This window comes from Cibotium barometz, chromosome 40 (assembly GCF_041138505.1).
Source record: "Cibotium barometz isolate CiBa-2024 chromosome 40, ASM4113850v1, whole genome shotgun sequence".
Classification (NCBI taxonomy): domain Eukaryota; kingdom Viridiplantae; phylum Streptophyta; class Polypodiopsida; order Cyatheales; family Cibotiaceae; genus Cibotium; species Cibotium barometz.
In genome coordinates, this window is record NC_141085.1 from 7340667 (window position 1) to 7364717 (window position 24051).

Below are 24051 nucleotides of genomic sequence, written 5' to 3' on the forward strand. Positions count from 1 at the left end.
TGTGGATGCCCAAACTCACTTATGAGTTGTCCAGCCAGACTATAATGAAGTGTGGACCTATAAAGCAACACAATGAGCTAAAACACAAATAAGTGTAAACAAAGAGTTACAGAGTCACACCGACCACTTGCCTATAGCCCTGAAGCAAGGTCATAATACAGATTCATGCGCACAGTTCATGAGATGGCGTCCCATGCCCGTAAACTAGACACACGGATCTTGCAAGCAGTCATGCCATGCATAAGAATGTATTGGTCAATATCCCTTTCATTTAGCTTATAGTAGGCGGTTATTCTGGGTGTAGACATTACATCCCCAAGCCAACCGGAATACCGTAATCTAGATATGGACATGGACCAAAATCCCTAGCCTCTCATATCTAGCCTAGTGGCCCTTGGTGAGACATAGAGTCCCCTACCATGAGGTGCTAGTCCACATGACCCTTGGTGTAGATGTAAGTCCCATAGAAGCTAAAGTACGCGTATTTTATTTAAAGTACTATACGTCACGTTTTTTTGAATAAAAACGTCTATGATAAAAAACGCGAGCCTTTGTAGTCTTTAAAAAAAAATCGATTTGATAAGGTTGGCTACGTGTCATGTGGCTGGGAGTTTGTGTGGCCGTTGTCTTCTCTGGGCACAAGTGAGCTCTCTCATCCGAGTCACAGGGATACCAGAGAGCACTGCCTCCACGCCCGAGATTGACGGGCGGAACCTATGTACCAAGCTGGGACTAAAGGAGGATGAGCCGCTCCCATTCACTAGAGTATGGAGGACAACCCCAAAGGACTCCACCAAAGGCAAGGCCTTAGTGCTACAGTTCCCGGACGAGGAGAGTAGGATGAGCTTTATGAGAAGACGGGCTATCTTGAGGAGCTTGCTAGGGGACCCCATCTACTTTGATGATGACCTCACATGGATGCAGCTGGAGCACAGAAGATTATGCATGCCGAAGATCAAGGCGGCACGCAAAGAAGGGAAGAAGGCACATTATAGGGATGGTCACATCTACATTGATGGGAAGAGGGTCGAATAGCGCCATCTGGCCTATGAGACTCAGAGGAAACAACATGAAGACAAAGAGATACACATAGCAGTCTGGAACTGTAATGGAGTCCTATGGACACATCCAGGGAGACTTGAGGAGGTGATGGAGGGTCGGGATATCATCTTGATGACAGAGACACATGAGAGCCCGGAGAGGGGCTTACCACGGGTTGAGGGTTATCAGTGGGAGTCAGCTCACCGACAGGGGATGAGACAGGCCACCTCCCGTGGTTCAGGAGGTATTGCAGTGCTTTTCAGACATGGGTTACATGAGCATGTTCGAGTCGTAGCACGAGACTTAGAGGCGAGATACATGTGGATTAGCTTACGCCTCTCGGAGACCAGATGGATTTATATCGCCCTTTGCTACTTTCCTCCTAAGGGGTCGCGGTTGCCACCATCGAGGAGCCGGGTGGAGGAGAGGCTAGTGAGTCTCCATACTCTGTCTTATCTGAGGAGATCTCACACTATTCGACACTGGGAGAAGTCTTCTTGATGGGGGACTTCAATGCTCGGACTCAGAGCAGACAGTGCGAGATCTATGACTTTGAGGATCCCTTGAGACTAGAGCCGCTAGCTACAGAGGATACAGGGACCACTCGGATCTCCGCTGACAGAGGAGCTGACAGCACTGGATATGGGCAACATTTGCTGGAGCTTGGGTCCCGACACCATCTCGTTATTTACAACGGGATGACTCAGTGGCCAGATTCAGGTGGGTTGACTTGCTTTCCAGTGGGAGGCGGCAGTAGTACAGTGGACTATGTGATGGGATCCCGGGAGGTAGCAGATATGGTGTCTCACTTCACCGTACCACCATGCCCCATTGGGGCGGATCATACATACCTATCCCTTACTTTCAGGAGCTTACTGGAGACCCACCCACCCATCATACAGCCACCATGCACTATTTTCCACTTCACTCAGGACCTAGCCGATGTGTACGACTATCATGTTCATGAGCAGCTATTTGCCTTAGATCCATCAGCACCCATGGCTATGCTCACCTCCCAGCTCTCACATGTACTGCACTTTGGAGCCGCGAGGAGTTTCCCATACCACATACAGACAGGACAGCCACCTACATCTGGGAGCATGCCCCAGAACCGATGGTATGATGATGAGTGCAGAAACCTTTACCGCAGTCTCCGAGTGCAAAGGGCTCGCAGGGAGATCACCCAGAGGCAGGCAGGCAGGAGGATGCATACTCTCACACGCCGTAAGTGGCGAGCTTATGAGGAGGCTCAGTACGGGGACACATATCACATGCTCATGAGCAGAGATGCTGCTGCTGCTTGGAGGAGACTCAGAGAGCCCCGTCCTCCCACACCTATTACCGATCCTCAGACCTGGCAGACATATGCAGAGTGACTATATGATGTGCCTGCACAGCCCCCTATACCACAGCCCACAGAGCCATGCTCCACAGTCTCCACCTTCTTCACCCCACCTATGGTTAGGAGGGCCATATGCCGACTCCAACATGGACGGGCGACAGATCATACAGGATTACAGGGAGAGCATCTCGTCTATGCTATTGATACATTGGCACCATTTCTTGCTCATCTCTTCAGCAGAGCTCTGTTAGAGGGGTTTCCGGCTGAGTGGACGATGCGCCGATCCATAAAGCGGGAGATGTACTAGACCCCGGGAACTACAGGACCATCATGATTGGCCATATATTGGCCAAACTATACGGGGCAGTTTTGGAGGCAGAGCTGAGCACTCATGCAGAGGTTGGGGGATTGAGAGCAGCAGGCTAGGCAGGCTTCCGTGGAGCCTTCTCGACCATTGACCACATTCTTACATTGAGGTGCCTGATTGATCAGGCCAAGGCACGGAGGGAACGGCTCTATTGTTGCTTTGTGGATTTCTGCAAGGCATTTGATACTGTGCCCAGAGAGCGCCTCTTTTGGCGACTACAGACACTAGGCATACCTTCAGACATGATGTGGGGCATATACAGGCTATATGAGTAGGTCTTTGGGAGAGTCCGATGCCTAGGAGGCTTGTCCGACACAGTTGCTAGCACCATTGGTGTGAAGCAGGGGTGCCCATGCTCTTTGGCTCTATATTGATGAGGTGGTCGATTCATAGTCACATGGGAACGCCGTTCCATTGGTGTGGAACGGGGGGACGTGGAGGAATGGAACTTGGGAACGGCGGAACGTGGAGCAACGTTTTTTTTATTTTTTTATTCCCCGATTCGCGAAACGGCACCGTTAACGTTTTTTTTTTCCACGTTCTGGCCGCCGACAGCGTAATAGCGTATCCTTCTTTTTTTTTTTTTGAATAGAAGGGTTACGGGTGCCCAACGTTTTGGGCACCCTTTGTATTAAAAAAAAAAAACGGATACCTGCTTTGAGCGCCGCCGCCGACCCCTAAAAAAAAAACATGGGAAAAAAAGAATAGATTATGCAACGTTAAAAAAAAACGTTGAAAGACGACCTGCCAGGCTGCCCTGCAACGTTCAAAAAAAAAACGTCAATATCAACGTTAAAAAAAAAACGTCAATATCAACGTAAAAAAAAAAACGTACCTCTCTGAGAACTTATGAAAACCTGCAGAGTGCAGCTGCAAGTACAGTGTCACGTGTGCATAGCCAAGTACAATCTCTCTCTCTCATTATTCATAGCCAAGTACATTGTACAATCTCTCTCTCTCTCTCTCTCTCATAAGGGAACCAAGACAGCTTTCTCTCTCTCATAGCCAAGTACAATCTCTCTCTCAAAGCCAAGTACAATCTCTCTCTCTCTCTCTCTCTCTCTCTCTCTCTCTCTCTCTCTCATATAATGCCTCCTAAGGGAACCAAGAGAGCCAAGAAGAACGAAGCATGGTCATGGTGGGATGAGGTGGATATTCTTGAGGCCAATCAAGGCGGAGGAGCTAGGAAGTGGAAATGTCGCTATTGTGGCAGCACCAAACATGGTTTTCTAAATATGAACAAGGTCATTGAGTTTGCTATCAAATTCTTGTCTTTTTTTGTCTACTTTCAATTGTATATTTGTCTCTTTTTGCCTGCTTTTAATTGTATATTTGTCTACTCATGTGTATTGAAATATGATAACGTGTCGTTCCGGATCCCGTTCCGGATTGCAAGGGGTCCCGTTCTCGTTCCGGATTGGCCCCTCGTTCCCATATCCATTCCCGTTCCCTGGTGACTATGGGTCGATTACATCACACAGGGAGGAGGCTCTGGGGTTGAGCTATCAGGTATTACTGTCCATGTTATGCTTTATGCTGATGACATCGTCTTGGTATCCGACACGCAGGTTGGGCTTCAAAGACACCTTGTGGCTCTTGATGACTTCTGGGCACAGCAGGGTCTCACAGTGAAAACCAAGGTTATGATCTTCCACACCTCACCCGCAGTCAGGAGCCACACTACTCTCACATTAGCAGGAGGGTGGGTCGAGGTGGTGAGCTCTTATGTTTACCTTGGTATCACATTTACTATCTCAGCTGGACGCTTCTCCATGGCTCAGGCAGTCCGAGACAGAGTGAACGAGGGTATGCAGCTCTTGCTGGCCTTGAGCGTCAGTGTCATCAGGCACATTTTCAGGAACCCTGCACGAAGGGGTGGCTCTTTGATACATTAGTGACACCAGCCTTGATGTACGCAGCAGCGGTTTGGGCACCAGGGCTTGCAACCTCCACATGGGTACAGCTAGAGAGACCACAGATCTTGATGCTCTCGAGGATGATACGCAGCAAACCATCCGTCCCGCACGACATTGTTCGAGCTGAGTTTGCTGCACCACCTATGGCAGTGGAGGCATTGTTCCAGACGATCTCCTTTATATACAGGATGAGGGAGATGCCCACGGAGAGATTATCCCGCCGAGCTTTTTAGGCATCCAGACAGCTGGCCGAGGCTGGACACACTGGATCTTGGTATGCACAGATGCTACAGTGGTTCTCACATCATGGGATAGACATTGAGCGGTTGCCACCTTTTCAGTATGATCAATCTGCTCCACGGGGTTACCTCTCTCTCAATGAGAGTAACAGAGTGATGAGACAGGACATATGGCAGCACTACATAAAGGAGACATGGACAGCACTAGAGAGCCCACTACCACCGAAGATTCTGTATTACAGAGACCACTTTATGAGCATCTCAGGGGATGGGTTTATACATCGACCGCGGTACATGGATGTATACATGCCACACAGCTCTCGCGTTGCTATTGGACAGCTACGAGTCTCATCACATCAGCTAGAGATAGAGGCTGGGAGAGCGGCACGGGTTCCCAGAGCTGATCGGATATGCAGATTGTGCCACGAGGAGGTGGAGATTGAGGATCACTTTGTATGTAGATGTAGAGCCCACCAGGGGGTCAGAGATAGATATGCAGGATTGTTTGAGGAGCACTCTTCACTACATCAGTTGATAGGGGCCTCGGACCAGCGACAGCTTGGCAGACTACTACTAGAGCTTCATAGTTCTCGAGAGAGACTCCTCCAGACACCCGCTCCCACTAGGGGTGGGAGACAGTCCCAGCTCACAGATTTCTTCCAGAGAGCTATGCCAGTGCCAGCTGATGTACCACGTGGGGTGACCGCACAGAGAGCAGAGGAATTGAGAGCCAGGAGGAGACCTAGACAGACTGGACGTAGAGCACCCCGACTCCGTCACCGAGAGATAGCAGCTATCCGAATGAGACACCAGATGGAGACACAGGAGAGGCTAGCTCGCTTTCATTCAGACTCAGGGCACATGTTCACGCCATTCACAGCCTCAGCATTGGCGATGTATGATATCTTATATCCCTCTTATGGCACTGGATGGAGTTAGACATAGATCTGCATAGCATGCTTGTACTACCCCTTCAACATATAGAGATGTATCTTGCCTTAGCACTCCATCCACATTCCCAACCCCCGTTATATTGTTTGTATATGGGCTCCACCGATCCATTATGATTCACAGTTGTATCCAAACACATGCACACTTTTTCTTTTCTTTCTTTTCTTCCGATGACCGGAAGAACACAGTTGTATTATTTTTTGTCTCATAGGCCGACTTTGGTCTCTCGCAGACGTTAATATCTCTCTCTCTCTCTCTCTCTCTCTCTCTCTCTCTCTCTGTCTATACCTTCTTCTCTACTTTTCCCCTTCCATTCTCCTCCTCTTTTGTCAATTCCTAATCTATGATCTACTTGACAAGACCATACCCCTAGGCCCTTAAAAATGACGTATTATATTTCAGTCTGCCGTAAAAGACGTTCATACGCATATTATACTTCGCCGTATTATATGCCCCGTCTTGTACCTGGCTTCTATGGTAAGTCCCCTGCCACGAGGTGTCATGTCTGAATGGAGCCCATCCATAGGTCCGGAAGCGTAGAGAACGCCCAACTAGTGACATCACCCCTGGCTTCTAAACAGTTGACTGCAACTGAAAAGCTTCCAAGTATGCTTCTAGGAGCTGCAGATACTCCGAGAACTATACCTCATCCATCCATTTAGCATCCATAGGTGAATAATTTTTGAACTTCACAAAGTAGCACCTTTGAAGTTTGCCACTTACAAGCTTACGCTCCTTGTGAAACACAATCTGCTTTGGCTGTAACATCTCTTCCAGCTCATCCACTTTGGGTGGATCTTCCATAACTGGCTCTCAATGACTTCGAATGGTCCATAGTAGGTGGTAGAGAGCTTAGGACATTCTTTCTTTTCCAGGCGTCTTTCTAAGTCTGGCTTTCTCGAATTTTAGCAATACCCAATCATTTTCTTTGATGTCCGATTGCCTTCTATGCTTATCTGAAGCCTTTTTATGCTTCTCTTGAGAATGCTCAATGGCTGTCTGCACGTATGCAAAGGCAATTTCAAGGTCCCTAACAAATTCATTGGCAGTAAAAATTTTATCCTTTGCACAAAGGATGGGTGGCAATACCACTTTGCCATACATGATCTCAAATGGGGCCTTTCCTGTGGAAGCATGCATTGTGTTGTTATATGCAAATTCAACAAGTGGCAAATACTTCTTTCAAGAGCTTTTCTGGTCTGCCACATAGAATATAAGGAAATCTAGCACGGTTGAATTTACAGCTTCACTTTGTCTATGCTTTTGAGAATGGTAAGCGGATGAAAGTGCCCATATTGTCAAAAAGAGCTCTCCATAAGAGACTCGTTGTCCTCGGATCTGTGTCTCCCACAATGATGCTTAAATAGCTGTGACATAAAGATTCTAACCATGTGCTTAGATTTTATGGTCTTTCAATTGGGCAAGAGCTTGCGTCCTAAACTTGTCCACAATAGTCTATATTGCATCATTACCATACTGTGTACGAGGCAAATCCATGACAATGCTTTTCCATGCTAGTTTGCACCTGGCAAAGACTGAAGCAAACCAAGAGCTTTTTGCCTATCAAATTTCACCTTTTGACAGGCGATACATGCACATACATAAGTCTCTATGTTTTCTAGCCAAAAAGAAGCACCTCTCAATCATTTGAGTGGTAGGCAAAATTCCTATGTCCTGCATAAGGAGGAGCATGGCATTCATCCAAAACTTTTTGTCTCATGTTTGAAACTACATATACGCAGTTATCTTTCATAAGATAGCCATCTTTCACTACATATGAGGCATGTGTATGGTCGACCAGCCATGAAATCAGCCCATATACTTGCAAATTAAGCATCCAAACGATACATGTCTCGCATCCCAAATAAGTCCTGATGTAAGGTAACTGAAATTGCAGTCACATATGGTTTTCTTGATAGAGCATCTGCGACCACATTCACTTTGTCAAGGGTGTGCAAAATCTGAAAATGAAACATAGAGAGGAAATTGGCCATCTTTATATGCTGCTCTGAAAGCTTGGTTTGCGTCAAAAAATATCGCAAACTTTAGTGATCAGTCTTGACTATAAATTCAGCTCTCAATAAGTAGTGTTTTTATATTGTAAGAGCATGAATTACAACAAATAGCTATATCTCATAGGCGCCAAGAGAAAGCTTGGCATCATGCAACTTTCTGCTCTCATATGAACGGCATGTCCTTCTTGATTTAGGACAGCTCCTATGCAATTGCCACATGCATCACATTCGACACTGAATGGCTTTTGTAAATCAAGAATCACTAAAATTGGTCCCGATGTAATGGCACTCTTGAGCTTAAGAAAAGCATCGATTTCAGATTTTGACCATTTAAAGATGGCCCTTTTTTTTGTAAGTTCATGCCATGGTGAGGCAATCATTGCAAAATGAGATGTGAGCATAAACCAAGGGGACTCTTCTTGTATGGATTTAAGTTCCGGCCAATTGGATCTTTGCAGGATCCATTTGCACACCATCTTTTGACACTATATGTCCAAGATAGTGAATCTCCGAGAGGAAAAATTCACTCTTTTTTCCATTAATCATAAGCTTGTGTTTTGTTAATTCATCAAAGACCATTTTCAAGTGCATCTTATGCTATTCCTTGCTCTTCAACAACACTAAAATGTCATAAAAAAAGACACCTATAAATGCTCTATGATTTTTGAAAATTCGGTCCATCATTCGGCTAAAGTAGCTGGAGCATTTGTGAGATTGAATGACATAATGTAAGCCCAGTGGGGTGTGTCGTGACAGATTCTACCACGTGTCCAAGAGATAAAGATATAGAGAGAGGGGAGAGAGAGAAGGGAATAGGGATATTGCACAGTACACCACACTGAGCGGGGAACAGACCTGGTCTCCTTTCAGGAATTTATTTTTTTCCACGGGCACGTTGGCCAAGATCAATACAACAATGAATACAAAAGCAAACAAAATATCTCGATGTAGTATATCCAAGTCGATGTCGATGTCAAGGCACGAGATCTCTGATGCCGATCACACCACGTGGATGACCCACAAGAATCTCTCACCGGGCTAGTACCAGATCCAATATCTAAGTCCAAGTCTAGATCTAGATCCAAATCCAAGTCCAAGTTCCAAGTAAACTCAATACCCAATCTGTTAGGAGGTCTTTTCTTGAAAAGCTGAGAAAAACTTGAGCAGTCCTGGTAGCTGAGAACAGTGCTACTAGGCAGCGGTGGCTGTTGCATAGCGGCGGCGGCGGCGGATAGAGGTGGTGGCGGCGGAGATGGGCGGGGCTGGGTGGAGCTGAGTAAAATATGGTGGAACTGGGCAGCACAAAGGTGGTGCAGGAGGCAACCCTGGCAGAAGATGGAGGTGAGACCTTAGGCCGGGCGGATGGAGAGGTTGAGAATGAGGATAAAGATGTTGAATAGGATCTCCTTGCTCTCCAAACACTTCAATGAATGAGAAGTGAGAGGTTCATGCTTCTTTTATACCCAAGGGGGGATACGTCTTTTTGCCAAAAGCTACCATGCTTTGCTTTTACTTTTTCACTATGCTTTCCTCTTTATTCTTTTAATATAATATATTACTCAACTTTTGTCAAAGTTCTTTAGCTTTGCTTTTGTAACTTCAAGGCCTTGTTTTTTGGTCCTAAAGGTGCTTTTTGAAAAAGCGGCTTTTAGCTTTTTGGTTTGGTTCAGTCTCCTCTTGCTAGTGGTGCCCTTAGCTCGCGGTCAACTTAGTTTGACTTTTTGCTTTTGTTCAGTCTCCTCTTGCTAGTGGTGCCCTTAGCTCGCGATCAACTTAGTTTGACTTTTTGCTTTTTCCTACTTTTTGTCCAAAATTGGTGCTTTTTTCTGAACCAACTTCGTGATCCCTGTTCCCATGCTTTCAACAAGTTGTCCATGTGTCCGAGCATGTGAAGATGGTGCCCTAGAGAAAGAGAATGTTGATGGGTCCCCCAACTGTAGCTCTTCTAAGGACGCCTCACCTCTGAAAGCACCCAAGTCCCCCCAAACCCTCAATGTTCCATGAGGCTATCCGCATATCAATCTCTACGGGAGACGGAACTATTGGAACTACGCTCCACTCGAAGAGTCTTGGGCATGGGTTTCGATGGGGAGTAATCACAATCGGTCCTAGGACAAAGGTGCGCCAGGTGGATGCGGATCCTATCCTCCATTGCTTGGGTCACGTGTAGCGGCTGATCCGGAATTGATTGTATATTTCTGTTTGGCCATCTGTTTGAGCATGGAATGCATTGGACAACTACAACTTAGTCCTAAAACTGTCAAACAATGCTCTCCAAAATTTGGACGTAAATTTTGGATATCTATCTGATTTGATAGTCTATGGCAAACCACCAATGGGGTACCAAAACCGAATGAACCAACAAGCGATGTCCTTGGCTGTGGCTGTTTGCTTGCATGGAATGAGCATGCAAAACTTATTGAATCTATCAACAATTGTCATACACTGTGTGTTTCTAGATCCACCTGAGGCGGGAAGAGAGTCTATGAAGTCCATACTGATGTCATGAAAGGGTCCCTCAGGAATAGGCAAAGGCTATAGTAACCGTGCTTGTTTTGTATGAGGAACTTTCACTTTTTGACATATCTAACATGATTGGACATGTTGGTAGACATCCCGTCGCATCTTAGGCCAATAGAATGACCACTCTAACTTCTCCAAGGTACTGTTGATACCCCTATGGCCCCCAACCAGAGAATCATGGGCATCATGGAGAAGGACTCGATGCTTGTCTTTGAGTACACAAAGGCAGTTCTTGAAAAACAACCAACCATCCTGGATACAGTAATGGCCTGGTTTTGAGCTAAGGACCAAATGATATTGAGTCTTGAATTCTTCCGAATCTGGATATGGTGCCTTCATACTGTCTAAGTCTTTGCCTTGAATTTCAAGCACACTGGACTCGTGCAATGTTTGAATAGTGCCCTTGCGACTAAGAGTATCGGCAACGGGGTTATTCTTGCTCGGAACGTATTCAATCGTTCCCCCAAGAACAATTGACTCCATCTGGACTGCTTGTCACTCCATTGGGCACTAGGCATGGTTTGCAACCATTTAAGTGCCTGGTGATCTGTCTTAACTGTGAAGTCCCTCCCGTAAAGGAAGTGCTTCCAATGTTTAAGAGTGGTCATCACCCCCAAGAGCTCTTTGTCAAACAACAAATAATTCTTCTCGGCGTTATTTAACTTGCGGCTATAATAAGCCACTGGCCTACCATCTTGCTGTAAAATAGCAAGATGGTAGGCCTCGGTAATCACGTCAAAAGGATCATCCCACGATTCCAACTTCAAAACTGGAGACTCAAAGGCAACTTTCTTCATTGCCTGGAATGCCTCTAGAGCCTTGCCTGTGACGGACACTTTCTGACGACAAGTCTTCTCGCCCTTGAGCAAGTTAGAAAGAGGTGCTGCAAGATCAGAAAACTTGTCCATATAGGTGTTGTAGGCTTGATAAAGACCCACAAATGAGCAAATTTTCTAGGCTATAGTGGGAACATCCCAACTGAGAATGGCCAGTACCTTTTCAGGGTCGAGGCTAATACCTGAAGAACTAATGATGTAACCCAGGTAATGGATCTCCTGGACTCCAAACTCACTCTTTTTGGCATTGATAAACAACTCATTGTTCTGCAAGAGTTGCAAAACCTATGCCACATCTCACTCATGGTGCTCTGCAGTCCCTGAGAAGATAAGAATGTATCTAAGAAGATGAAGACGCATTTGCCAATGAGATTCCGAAAAACCTGAGACATCATTTTGTTGAATGTCGTTGGTGCATTCGTGAGACCAAAGGGCATCACCACAAATTCGTAGTGGCCACGCTGGGTCTTAAAGACCGTTTTTGGAATGTTGGCCTCAAAGATCGAACCTGATGGTAGCCACTCTTAAGATCAATCTTAGAAACAATCTTTGCACCATTGAGTCATTCTAGAATGTACTCTATTTTGGGCATGGGGAACCTATTCTTCACTATTAGTTTATTCAGCGCCCTGTAACACACATAATCATGCAGACTTATCTTTCTTCTGGACAAATAGAATGGGAGCGGCAAATGGTGAGGAGGATGATCGAATAAAACCAGACCGGAGTAACTGAGCTAACTGTTGTTCCACCTCGCTCTCCAATGGCTTAGAAAGGCAGTAGGGAAACTTGCTGGGAGGTTCTGAACCAAGAACCAACTCTATGCGATGGTCCTCAGGTCTAGTGGGTGGGAGAGTGGGCGGGAGGTCGTCTCGTAGCATGATGTTGCTGTATCGAGACAAAAGACCAGCCATCTGTTACTCTCCTGTGGGAGTTACTTGTTACTCTCCTGCGGGAGTTACTTGAACTGCATTAGACTGAGAGTGGACGTATAGTAAGAGACACTTTGTCCCTTATCTGATGGCTCTTTAGGCCTGAATGTGGGAAATGAGTGGAATGCCAGAAATGCTGTGATCCCCGCGAATCATGAGAGGCTCAGGAAAGCCTTCAATGATGGTGAAAGTGTCCTACCTCCAATTAGGAATGGGTGCATACTATCTAAACCACTGGATCTCGAGGATCATGTCACACCCTAAGAGAGGGGGGGCAATGAAATCCCGCTGGAATGTGCCCCGCCAAACCTGAAACTCAAATTTCAAAGCTTTATGAGTAATGTGTGTACGTAGACCAGGGGAAACCCGTCCGCATCCAAATGATAAGGGACCAAGGTACAACTCATCTTGGTAGCCAAGTGCGGAGAGATGGCACCCTCAGAACTGCCCATGTCGAAGAGGACAATGAATTGCTGTCCCTTTGAAGTACCATAGGTACGGATGAGAGCCTTTGTCTTGTCCTTAACTCCACCCTCCTGCTTATCATCAAATACCACTGGTGGCACTGAATTCAAAGAGGGTAAGAGCTGAACGGCATTTGAGGCTTATGGTGGAGGTGTGGATGATGACGCTATGGTTGCTACTGTGGAAGTGGATGCCTTAGCAGACTTTGCAGCCTGGAATTTAGGGCAATATTTCTTCCCATGTCCCACAGTGTGACAGAAGAAACAACGGTTCTCTGTCCGGTACCGTGTCTGTTCATCAGGCTGGAGATAACCTCCAGTTATGCCCTCAGCTTTTTACTCAGGAGTCTTCTTGGGCGTAGAATCTTTCTTATGGCCTGATTGACCCAAAGAAGTTTTCTTTTGGTCCTTTTGGTCTTTACTATTCTAAGCCCCCTTACCCTAGGTAGATGACTGCTGGGTAGATAGCTGCTGTTGGGGCTTTGAGGTAGACTGTACCTGCTTGGGCTTACCTCCGTTCAGCATCAGCTCTTGATTCTAAGTGAGGGTCAATGCACGTGCATAAGTCTAAGGCTCAAAATTCCGCACAGGGTACCTAATGGTAGTGTTTAAACCTCAAATAAACTGCTTGAGCTTTTCTTCTTCCGATATGCCCAACTGTTTGGCCAGTGTAATGACCTTGTTTGAATAGGTCAAAACAGGGAAACCACCCTGAGTGAGTTTGTAAAACTCATCCTCAAGATTGGTCATGTACTGTGGTGGAAGAAAATAGGCTTTGAGATCAGCCACAAAGGTTTTCCAAAGAAAATGGACTTGGCCTGTGAGGGGGTCTGTGTGAAGTTGTGACCATTGCTGCCACCAAGCGGTGAGTTGGGGTGCTGCCACATGGACTTTGTCTTGTGGATCTGTGATTTTAGCTAATGGAAAATGTGCTTCAAATTGATGAATAAATTGAATGACTGCAGCATGATCGCACTTACCATCTAAGTCACACGAAACGTTTCTGGCAAGGAAACGTCGAACGTGGAAACGGCAAAGGAAACGGTGAGCATAGGTAGTAGGAAACGTCGGGGGTAGGATGAGTTTTAACATGACATTAAAGAACATTATATTGAAAATTGACATAGGCAAAAAGAATAAAGAAAACTCAAATTTCATAGATCAAGACATTGGAGTCAAGTCTTCTACATCAACTTGTTGCTCAGACCATTCATCTATGGGATCTTCTTCTATGACATCCCATTGATGACATGGACCCATCTTATATGATGAATCTTTTCGAGAGGTTAACCTGAGGTTACTATGGACATATACCAAATCCTCTGCCATCTTATGGCCAAGGCGATTGCGCTTGATGGAGTGTATGAAGCCATATGTAGACCAATTCCGCTCACAAGCGGATGCACTCGAAACTTGAGACAAGAGAGTTATAGCTAATCTTTGCAATTGAGGAGTACCTACACCATACATTTGCCACCACGCAACAGGAGATAACTTTAGCATGTCCCCAGGAGCGTCAATGTCTGCAAAATCATCCTGCTTCCCAATGTACCTTGCCAATTGAGCCTTGTAGATAGTCCTTTCATTGGCATTCTGACATATCGTGTCCAAGGTATACCTCCATCCTCTCATGATTTCCTTATCCTTATGTGCATTCTTTAAGAACAACATAGGATTGAGAAGAAAGGCAGTGGCATGAAGGGGAGAATGAAGCTTATTCCACCTGTATTCTGCAATTGCACGAATTTCTTCGTGCATTGCTTCACCACTTGTATACTCCAAGAGCGTCTCCTTGATTTTCTCAAGTACCTGGTCAATGCCCTCATACACAAAGCCCATGCATGGCTCGTCTCTGTCAACAATGCGAAGCATGGCCATAATTGGCCAACAAACCTTTACATATTTTTCAATCCCCTCCCAAAATGAAGCTGAAAGAATTTGATCCTCTACCTCCTGAGCAGCATTGCTTTGGCTCTTCCATTTCTCCCACTCCTGACTTGTGACAAGATGCTTCAAGGGTTCCTTCACCTTGGCAAGTCGATGGAGCATAAGGAAGTTTGAGGCAAACCTGGTATCGCCTGCTCTTATGAGCTTAAGCTTGGAATGCTTGCTAAACATTGCCCTCGTAGCATCATGATTGGCTATGAATTGCTGCACATTCTTACCGTTGTTTATAGCTGGATTCATCCACTCAATTATAGATAAGTCTTTGAGTAAAAGATTCAAGCAATGAGTTGCACAAGGAGTCCAGAAGATGTGCTGGAATTCCTCTTCGATGAGTTGACCGGCCAACTTGCAATTTGCTGCACTGTCTGTGATCACTTGAACCACGTTTTTAGGGCCAACCTCCATAATAATCTCCTTGAGAAGCTGCGCTATGAATTCTGCTGTCTTCTGGTTCCCACTTGTGTCCACGGACTTCTTGAACAATACTCCATGAGAGTTTGACACCATGAAATTAAGCAAAGGCCTCTTCGCTGTATCTGTCCACCCATCTGAAATGATGGAGCAGCCATACTCCGCCCAACTTGCCTCCACTGGACAGAGGGAAGTAGCCACTCTTTCTCGCTCCTTCTCCAAGAGTGTGGTCCGCAATTTCTCATAGTTTGGGGCTTTATAACCCTTCCCAAAAGAAGAAATAGCAGAAACCATGGAGTGAAAGTATGGAGAACGGGCAAGAGTAAAGGACAAACCATTAGCATAGAAACAGCGAGCCACTGCCTCGTCCACTTCTTCTCTAGACGCATTTTGAAACATACTTTCCACCGAAGGCTGCGACAAGGATTGCTTCCCGGACGCATGTGTAGCATGAGTGATCTTCTGCTTCTTTTTGCTAGCACTTTCATGCTCTTCTCTAGCCATACGTGCCTTGTCTTCTGGTGAAACCTTCGAACAAAGTTGGATCCCCTCCTTTGTGATCCCCAACAAATGTGCGCGCACACGAGGATAGGATCCTCCAAACTCTCGATTACAAAATGAGCAAGCCCATTTTTTGGTCCCACCTTTACCAAATGCACCTTTCTCTGTCACGTACTTCCATAAAGGCTCCGGGGAATGTGGTGTTTTTACCCGAAACCCTATTGGTGGAGGACCTTGTGAAGCAGATGGTGAGGAAAACATATTGTGGCGAGGTTCAAGAAAATAGCGGTGCTCTCCTTCGGGTGATTGGTGGAAAAGCAGTGTCCTGTTTGTTAGCACACAACCACTCTGGTAAGAGTATGATGCTCGGACACTTGCACTTGCGGGCTCTCTCTCGGATGGCGTGGTCAAGGGATAGATAGCCTCTAATGATACGTGGACACTTGCAATGCTCAAAGATCACAGTACGTGGCGCACAATCAAAGCAGAAGCACTCTTTCCTAGGATTTCTACCCTCAGATTGTTTCTCCAGTGACATTGGAGGCAGACATGGTGATGGAGAGAGAGAGAGAGAGAGAGAAAGAGAGTACAAATGCTGAAGTGGTCTGCCCATTTATGTAGACAATGCTTGGTCCAAGTCTTGCTTCGCATTGTTGACAGACGACGATGGCGCCAGACGACGCAACGCGCAGAGAAAGAGCAACGCGCAGAGAACACGCATTTTTAATTCTACGCGTTAAAAAACTAACGCGTCACTTACGCGAAACGAAAAAGCCCAAAAAAAATTTAATTTGTTGAGGCGATTTAACACGTGGCAGAGAAATAACGTGTCCTGTTTCTTGCACGTTTCCGCGTATTGGAAACGTTCGCCGCTGCAGGAAACGCTGAAACGGCGTTTCCGCCTGCGACGCTGTCGTTTCCTGCAACCCTGCTTACCATCATACTTACTAAAATTTGGAGTTGTTCGTATGACGGTGGTGGTAGGGGCGGTGGAGGACGAGGAATGTAACGCCTGCTAAGGGAGAGCCGCTAAAATTTGAGCCATCGTTTGCTGATTCTGGATTTGCACAGCCTCCCAGTCAAGTCTTTGTTGGAACTCTTCTCTCTGCGGTGTTGGTCTTTGCATGTGGCTTCCCTATCCCTTTGTTCATCTGCACGTCTCAGTTTTCTTTCTTCATCTGCTTTTCTTTTTGCTTCGTCGTCTTTTCTTCATTGTTCTTCAATATGTAGCAAGACCTGTGCTAGATCTGAGGCAAGCTGTATCTTCAGAGAATTTAGTTGCTCCATCGTTTTCAGACGTCTGTGCTTGGCGGAAGTGTTTTTTCTGTTTGGAAGCTTTGTGCCTCCATTCCTTCCTGCTGGCTTTCTTCGTGATGTGATGTTTCTCCCGACATGGTTGAGACCTGGGTTTCTTTTCCGGACTGTAGTATAACCATCCACCAGAGGCTCTGATACCAATGTTACATGCATTGAAGTTGATCGTGATAACGTACAAGGCGGCCTTCTTTATACCTTTATGTGGTGAGAATATGTAGCATCAACGTTAGAGAGTAGGGAGAGAGAGGAGAATGTAGAATGTAGAAGACGACACAGTATTGGGTCCCAAAACCCACTGAAGCCCCCCCGCCCCCCCTTTGCAAGCAGGAGTATTTGCTTATATTATTCTTTGGAGAAATGTTGTACAATGTTGAGTACTAATGATATGAAGGCCCAACGCAAGGACGAGGGAGGCCCAGATGTTGGGAGTATCCAGCTATCTGGAGGCTCTGCTGAAGACTCTCCTTGGCCAATGATGCAAGTCCAGATGACTGAAGGACTGCACATATGCTGGCTGAGATGTAAGAGTATCTTCCTTGTTGCCTGGAGATGAGCAGGACTGCTGAGCGCTGAATATCTGAATGTTCTTTTCTCAATATTTGAATGAATTTACGTGGGCTGAGGAGAGGCTTTTTATACCTCATCAGGTCAGCAGTCGGCTGCCTCAAGAGGCTGTCGGCTGATGCAAACATGTCCCATGACTTGATAAATGCTGGTCGGCTAAAGCAAAACCCTGTCGGCTGCAAGAACTGCCCACGACTGGTATTATGCAGTCGGCTGCACATTTCGAGCTCCTATGCCCAGTCGGCTGCCCCAAAAGATCCTGGTCGGGCTGTAGCACACCTGTCGGCTGTTGGCCGACTGCTTGGCATTACATGCATCTAATGCTAAGGTTGACACATACATGCTCCTGAATGATGCTTTCTCCAAGTGGGTTAAGAGTGTGTGGGAGAAACAGAAAATTAGGGTTAGGTTATGTGGGAGACATACACAGAGAAGAACAAGGGAGAGAGAGAGAGAGAGTTGTGGGGATAAGTCAACTCATGAGTAGCATGAGTGTGTGACTCCCCTATCACACATGTATATTGCACTAGTACACATAGTGCACTTAGTACATTAAAAGTACTAAGTGTACTATGTACTATAACTTATGGGCTTGTACACACTATAAGGGTGGGCATATTGCCTTTACCCCAACAACCTCCCACTTAAAGGCAAAGGCAAAGTGCCCTTAAGTAAAGGAGAAGAAAAAATCAGCATGTACATGATAATATACAAGGCCATATCAAGGCTGAAACTGGCCTCATCCAATGCCCATCAAGTGTCTGCAACCTGTGACATGAAAGGAGGCATCTGAATCAATGATCCATGAGTGCATACCATGACCACCTGTAAGAAGTGAATGGGCATCAAGTGAGGACGTAAATAGGACCTCATCCTCACTGCCACCTGCATGTGACACATTGATTTCTTCAATCTTGACTCCACTTTTGCCCTTTGGCTTTACATCTTTGGCTTCATCTTTCTCTTTGTCTTTGCCTTTTCCCTTTTCCTTTTGATCATTTTTCCATTTGTAGCATTGCTTTTTAATGTGTCCCTTCTTGCCACAATAATGGCATTCCAAATCCTTTTTGGAGCGAGACTTGCTCCTTCCCCTTTCTTGGCTTTTCCCCCTTTGCTGGGATCTCCCACGTGCATTCATTGCATTGGACTTTCCAACAGAGTTGTTCTTCCTGTTCATCTCTTCTTGAAGAAGAGCACCCTCAACATCTGCATATGACAGCATAGCATGCGAATTGCTAGTGGCTGTCCTGAATGTGTCCCAACTCTCTGGCAAAGTGCATAACAGAAAAGTGGCTTTGAACTCATCGTCCATTGCCAACTTTTGATTAATGACCTGGCTGACAATACCATTAAACTCATTTAGATGGGCTGTCATAGACGCCCCTTCCTTCATCTGAAGACCTATGAGTTTCTTCAACCAATACACTTTGCTTGAGGCACTTTGTTGGGCATACAAGTCCTGCAATCTCTGCCACATTCCCCAAGCTGTCTTCTCTTCACGAATGCTGAAAAGTAATGAGTCTGACACAGACAACATGATAGTAGATCTTGCCAGCTCATCCATATCTTGCCACTCTTCAGCAGTAAGAGAAGCGGGCATTACACCCCTTTCTTTGATAGGCTTGTGCTGCTTTTTCTGGAGCAACACATTGTAGCACTGGGTTTGCCAAATATCATAATTATGCGAGCCTTCAAGCTTCTTGATGTGAAGCAATGAAGAGCTCTCACCTGTGGTTGCCATAGCAATATGCAACCTGTCAATGCCTGACTCCCTGCAAAATGTACAAACACTGCACCAAAAGCACACAAAGTGCTCACAGTTGTTCTCCCAAGCTTTATCTCCCACTGCGGAAGCACAAATGCAACTTTTCTCCCACTTTATGTGATGAAAACACCAAAATCTGGTTGCTGCAGATTTTGGACAGCACCTTAAATGTGCTCTTTTGCCCTTCCAAAGTACTGTACAGCAGTACCAAGTGCTCACCAATGATGTACCAAACCTGTACCGGCAAGTACAGCAGCTGAAATTGAACCTTTTGGTCACTCAAAACAGTGTACAGCCATGCCAAAACTTGCACAAAGCTGTGCCAAATCTGTACCAGCAGGTACAATAGCAATAAATGCTCTCCTGGCTGTCCAAATGAGTGAAAATCAGACTTTTACAGTCCCGTACACTGCATAAAACAGTCCCGAACAGAAATTGGACAAACACCCCTTGACTGCAAGCTGATTTTTGAGGATTCAAGGCATAAATGTCTTGCCTGCTACTTTGCCAAGCTCAACAAGCATACAAACTTGAAAAGCCCCTTGAATTAAGATCAATTTCTGATCATACATGGTACATTGACGCACACGAAGGCATCCAGAGTGTTCACGATGCTTCTTCCTGGCCACATATACATCAAATATATGAAAGCCCCTTGATTTACAGGCACATTGAGTGCTTGTAAGGCATCAACACATTATCCACAGCATCAAATGCGATTGCCTGCATGCAAATCAACCAAATCGGCACAAAAGCCCCTTGATTTGCACTGCAATTTTGCCCAAATGTGCGATTTCTCACATCATACGGCATGTATGAGTGCCCAATGGCACAATTACATCAAAAGCCCCAAATTATAATGCCCAATGTCCTGTCAATTGACTGCAAATGTGACCAATGTCACCGATTTCCTGCCAATTGACCTGGGGTGTGACCAATGTCACCCAATTTTGCTAATTTTGCTCAAAATTTGAGCAATTTGGCACCTGTACCTGCTCAATTGCAAATAATGGACATAAAAATTCCCGAAATTGAAGCAAAATACCTCTAATTTGGGCTGAATTTGAGGGGCAATTCTGATTTGAGGGGCAATTCTGATGTTGACTGCTGATTCGTGTGGATACTTAGCTGCTGCTGCTGTAGAGGACACGTGGCTGTTGAGTCGCCTCTTTGCTGGCTATATGCGCTGAGCGCTACGTGGCTGAGCGCTGGCTGACTGGCCTTACAGGAGGCGCCTGGCTGCAGCAGAGCAGCTGCGCTGGCTGCAGCTGGGCTGGCTTATCAACTTCTGCGGTAGTCGATTTGCATACGATGAGTACAACAGGGCAGTCGGGTACAGCACAGTAGCCTGTAGCGAAGTCGACTTGCCTGCGGGTATCGAAACGAGAAGGGTGACGTTCTGATGGTGTGATCAAATCGACGAAGCGCTTAGTAGCTTATACCTTGTGGCTAAGGATCAACTAACGCTGCGTTCGTGTCCTTGCGCTTCTTCTCCAGTCGACTTTCACTTCACAGTCAGTCGCTAACTGACATGCCTTTAGCCACTACAAAGGTCTGTTGCAGCACGTCACTTCGCCTCTCTGCTGAAGGAGAAAAGGCTGCCCTCGACTCCTTCTCTTTCCGCCCACCTGCCTGCGAATAGTTCAACACACGCAGCAAATGAATTCCAGTTGAATTCCAGCGATGCAGCACTTGAGAACAAAACCCTAAAACCAGGTCTCTGATACCAGTTGTGTGGGAGAAACAGAAAATTAGGGTTAGGTTATGTGGGAGACATACACAGAGAAGAACAAGGGAGAGAGAGAGAGAGAGAGTTGTGGGGATAAGTCAACTCATGAGTAGCATGAGTGTGTGACTCCCCTATCACACATGTATATTGCACTAGTACACAGTGCACTTAGTACATTAAAAGTACTAAGTGTACTATGTACTATAACTTATGGGCTTGTACACACTATAAGGGTGGGCATATTGCCTTTACCCCAACAAAGAGGACTGACAACTGATTGACCTCTAAAGCTCAGAGACTGACCTACGTAGCTTGTGCTTGACTGTCCTTGGACTGAGGGCTCACAATGGGGTCACGGCGTACGACAAATAATCCTAAAAAGGTTCTACTTCTGTACAAATGCTGCACAGATGATCATGCCAGTGTGTCACTGTGTACCCGAGTGCAGGGTGCACATGACCACGGTGGTAGAGAGCTATAACCTTGGAGTAGAGAACCACCGAGAATAGAGAAGAGTTGCCAACATGATAAAGGCTAGTCTGCAGCAATAGAGCTTGCTCAAATGAAGAGAGAGGGGTCTCACTTTGATGCACTGTCATGCCACATGTCCCAATTTAAGAGATGGTTCCCACCCATAAACTTCATCTTTAAAAATATATGCCCTTCCAGCATTTTTTACTGTTTGAAAGTTGCAATTTTTCTTGTTTGGATTGAAAGTTATGAATGAATAGTTACTCCTTGGCTTTGTAGTTGCAGATGTAGCCTCAACATCCCAAATTATTGTTGGTGTAGCTTGTATTACCTTCAGCATTGACTTGAATTTCGTCTCCCAGCAACATCCATTTGGAAATCCTCCTGTTATTTGCTTCTATGCACTTCTGCTCCTTGAGCTTGGTACGGACAACATGGTGGTGAGTCATAGCTGCAATGAAACAGCTAATACCTTCTCAAAAGTATGAAATGTTTCAAAAACGTTTTCAGAGACTCTATTTGTAACTCTACTAGATGAGACTCACAAATCAGAAATCAGGCTGGGCTTTAGAGACCCTATTTGTAACTCTCTTCAAATCTTCAATGAGAGTCAGAAATCGGAAATCAGGTACTCATAATACAACATGCTGGATTTTCATGACGGAAAGATGGGCAAGTTTTACATGTTCTACAAATATACAGGGATTTTAGGATGTCTCTAGGCCTCTGAAACATTTTTGAAATGTGCTTTTTGGAATGCCTGGCAACTATGGTGGTGACGTGTATCTACTTCTTTCTTTGGGTTTTCCAAAACCTCCCCACTTCTTTCATCTTTGAGAAAACTGAGAGAGAGAGAGAGAGAGAGAGAGAGAGAGAGAGAGAGAGCTAACTTGGTCTTCTGTAGGCTGTGGAGCTGGGAAAACGCTTCTCTGATAAGCATGCTGCTCGTGTTATCAATGGCTGCCTTGGAAAGTTCACTGTTAGTGCTTACTTTCAGGAAAATCAGGTGGCAAAGAAGAATGGTATGCCGCTGAAAGAAGATAGCAGCTCTTAGACTCTTTTGTGGAAATAGAATAGTTCCACACTTCATATGCTTATAGTCAGCTTTTGTGCATGCATTGGGAAAGCAAGTTGCAGTGTTCATAGGGCTACTCACAGCTAGCAGAAGATTTTAGTAGAGGCATTGGTTTATTGCCTATAGAAGGGCATGGAAACCATTGGAGATACAAGCTATGGAGACTGGCCATGGAGGTGGCATCAGAGATTTGCAAATTCCACTAGTGAGAATTGGCTTGTCAGACCCATGATTGATCCGTGTCACATGACCTGGATATAAAGGGACAAAGGCACTGTGAAAGTAATCAAGTCATCCTACTCTGCATTGCTGGAGAATTGGCCGTATCAATCTTACAGCTGATGAGTTATAATGGAGATAATTTGCTTGAATCTTGGCTTATTTCCAACCCTCGTGGATGGGAACAGAGATTTGTAAGCTAGTTTAAAATTGTGAATGTGTTGACAAAAGGATGTATTAACACTGCCTTGAAGTGCCAACAAGGTACTGAAGCCAATCTATGAAGTATATATCATAATGCCATTTGTAACCATGCTTTAATGCATGTACGTGACATTCTATTGCGTAACATCATTATACACGTGGCAAGTTCTGAAATGTGTGCTTCATTTTGACGCTCTAACAGTCAGATTTAGAACTTCAGAGGAAGTGGGTTTTCATAATCAAGGCCCTTCAGACAGTCTGAGATGCGGTCCTCTACTGATCTGGTCCCAAATTTGTAATTCCTCTTTCCAATAGAAAGTTTGATAAGCACTCAGTTGTAAGGCAATGCTTTTTTTTTTTTGGGTTGCAAAAAGGAGATTTCCAGTAGGTATGAATAGGCCATACAAGATCACAGCTGGAAGCCAGAACAAAACAAGACTTCATCCCAAAATCGACTAGCTACTCTCACTGGATGAAGGGCAGCGCGAGGAATAATCTCCTACGTGTCACATTTCAATAATCTCCATCCTGGCTGGATGGAATGAAAAACACAATCTCCCTCATCCTGATCAAGCAAAGCTAGCACTTGTAATGGCACTCGACGTCTTGGAGAAAACTCCAAGCCACCTAGTATGATCTCGATTGGGAAATGTGCCAATAATCCACTCATGAGGTATAGAAAGCATTCACGAGAGAAGTACCAACAAGAGGCAATGAACCAAGTAGAGGCAAGCAATACTTGGTTAACCACCAAGGCTTTGGAGGCTAGATCCAATCTCCTAGCACTTCAATGAAGAAGTTTCTTTGTAATGCTCATGAGTATTGGTGCTCCCATCAAGAACCGAATCATCAACATAGAAGCGATTTAAGCTTGTATAGATGTAGCTTGCATCCCTCCTCCTATTAGACCAAGAAAAGAGGAGAGAGGATGGCCATCATCCTCCAGCTAACAATCACTTGAGAGCCTCTCCAAAAGGAAATCCTCTCCCCTTTATGCATACGTGTTTAGAATACCAGTGTGTCTCCCGTCTTACATAATGATGACCCACTATGCTCTAGCAAGAAGAACGACATCATGGCTAATGATGCAAAGGCAAGATAGCGGTTGACACTAAAATCCTTTGGTTCCTACAGCTCGCGACCAAAAGGTGTGACCGAATGATAACTTGCAAGATCTACCACATTGGCTTGCATTGAGTTTATGCTCCTACAAGAGAAAAAC

At 45.5% G+C, this 24051-nt stretch overlaps 2 protein-coding genes across 7 annotated transcripts in view; one reads left to right on the forward strand and one right to left on the reverse strand.

Moving 5' to 3' along the window:
• The window catches only part of LOC147615149 (antitermination NusB domain-containing protein), an 85786-nt gene extending 62851 nt beyond the window's left edge, over positions 1-22935 (forward strand). Inside the window, exon 8 of one of the 6 annotated variants that reach the window (XR_015262754.1) lies at positions 22236-22371. Coding sequence is in view for 3 of the 6 variants with exons in the window: in XM_086779149.1 (XP_086635275.1) it covers positions 22236-22385 (150 nt within the window). In the remaining 3 variants the exon portion in view is untranslated. Of the gene's footprint in view, positions 1-21610; positions 22203-22235 lie in introns of those variants that run through there. The other 5 variants (XR_015262753.1, XR_015262752.1, XM_086779150.1 and 2 more) reach the window with 5 other exon arrangements.
• Positions 13557-15746, reverse strand: LOC147615150 (uncharacterized). The gene has a single exon (XM_086779020.1). It carries the CDS (start codon positions 15744-15746, stop codon positions 13788-13790), a length of 1959 nt encoding a protein of 652 aa, XP_086635146.1. The 3' UTR covers positions 13557-13787.
• Positions 22936-24051: the final 1116 nt, after the last annotated feature.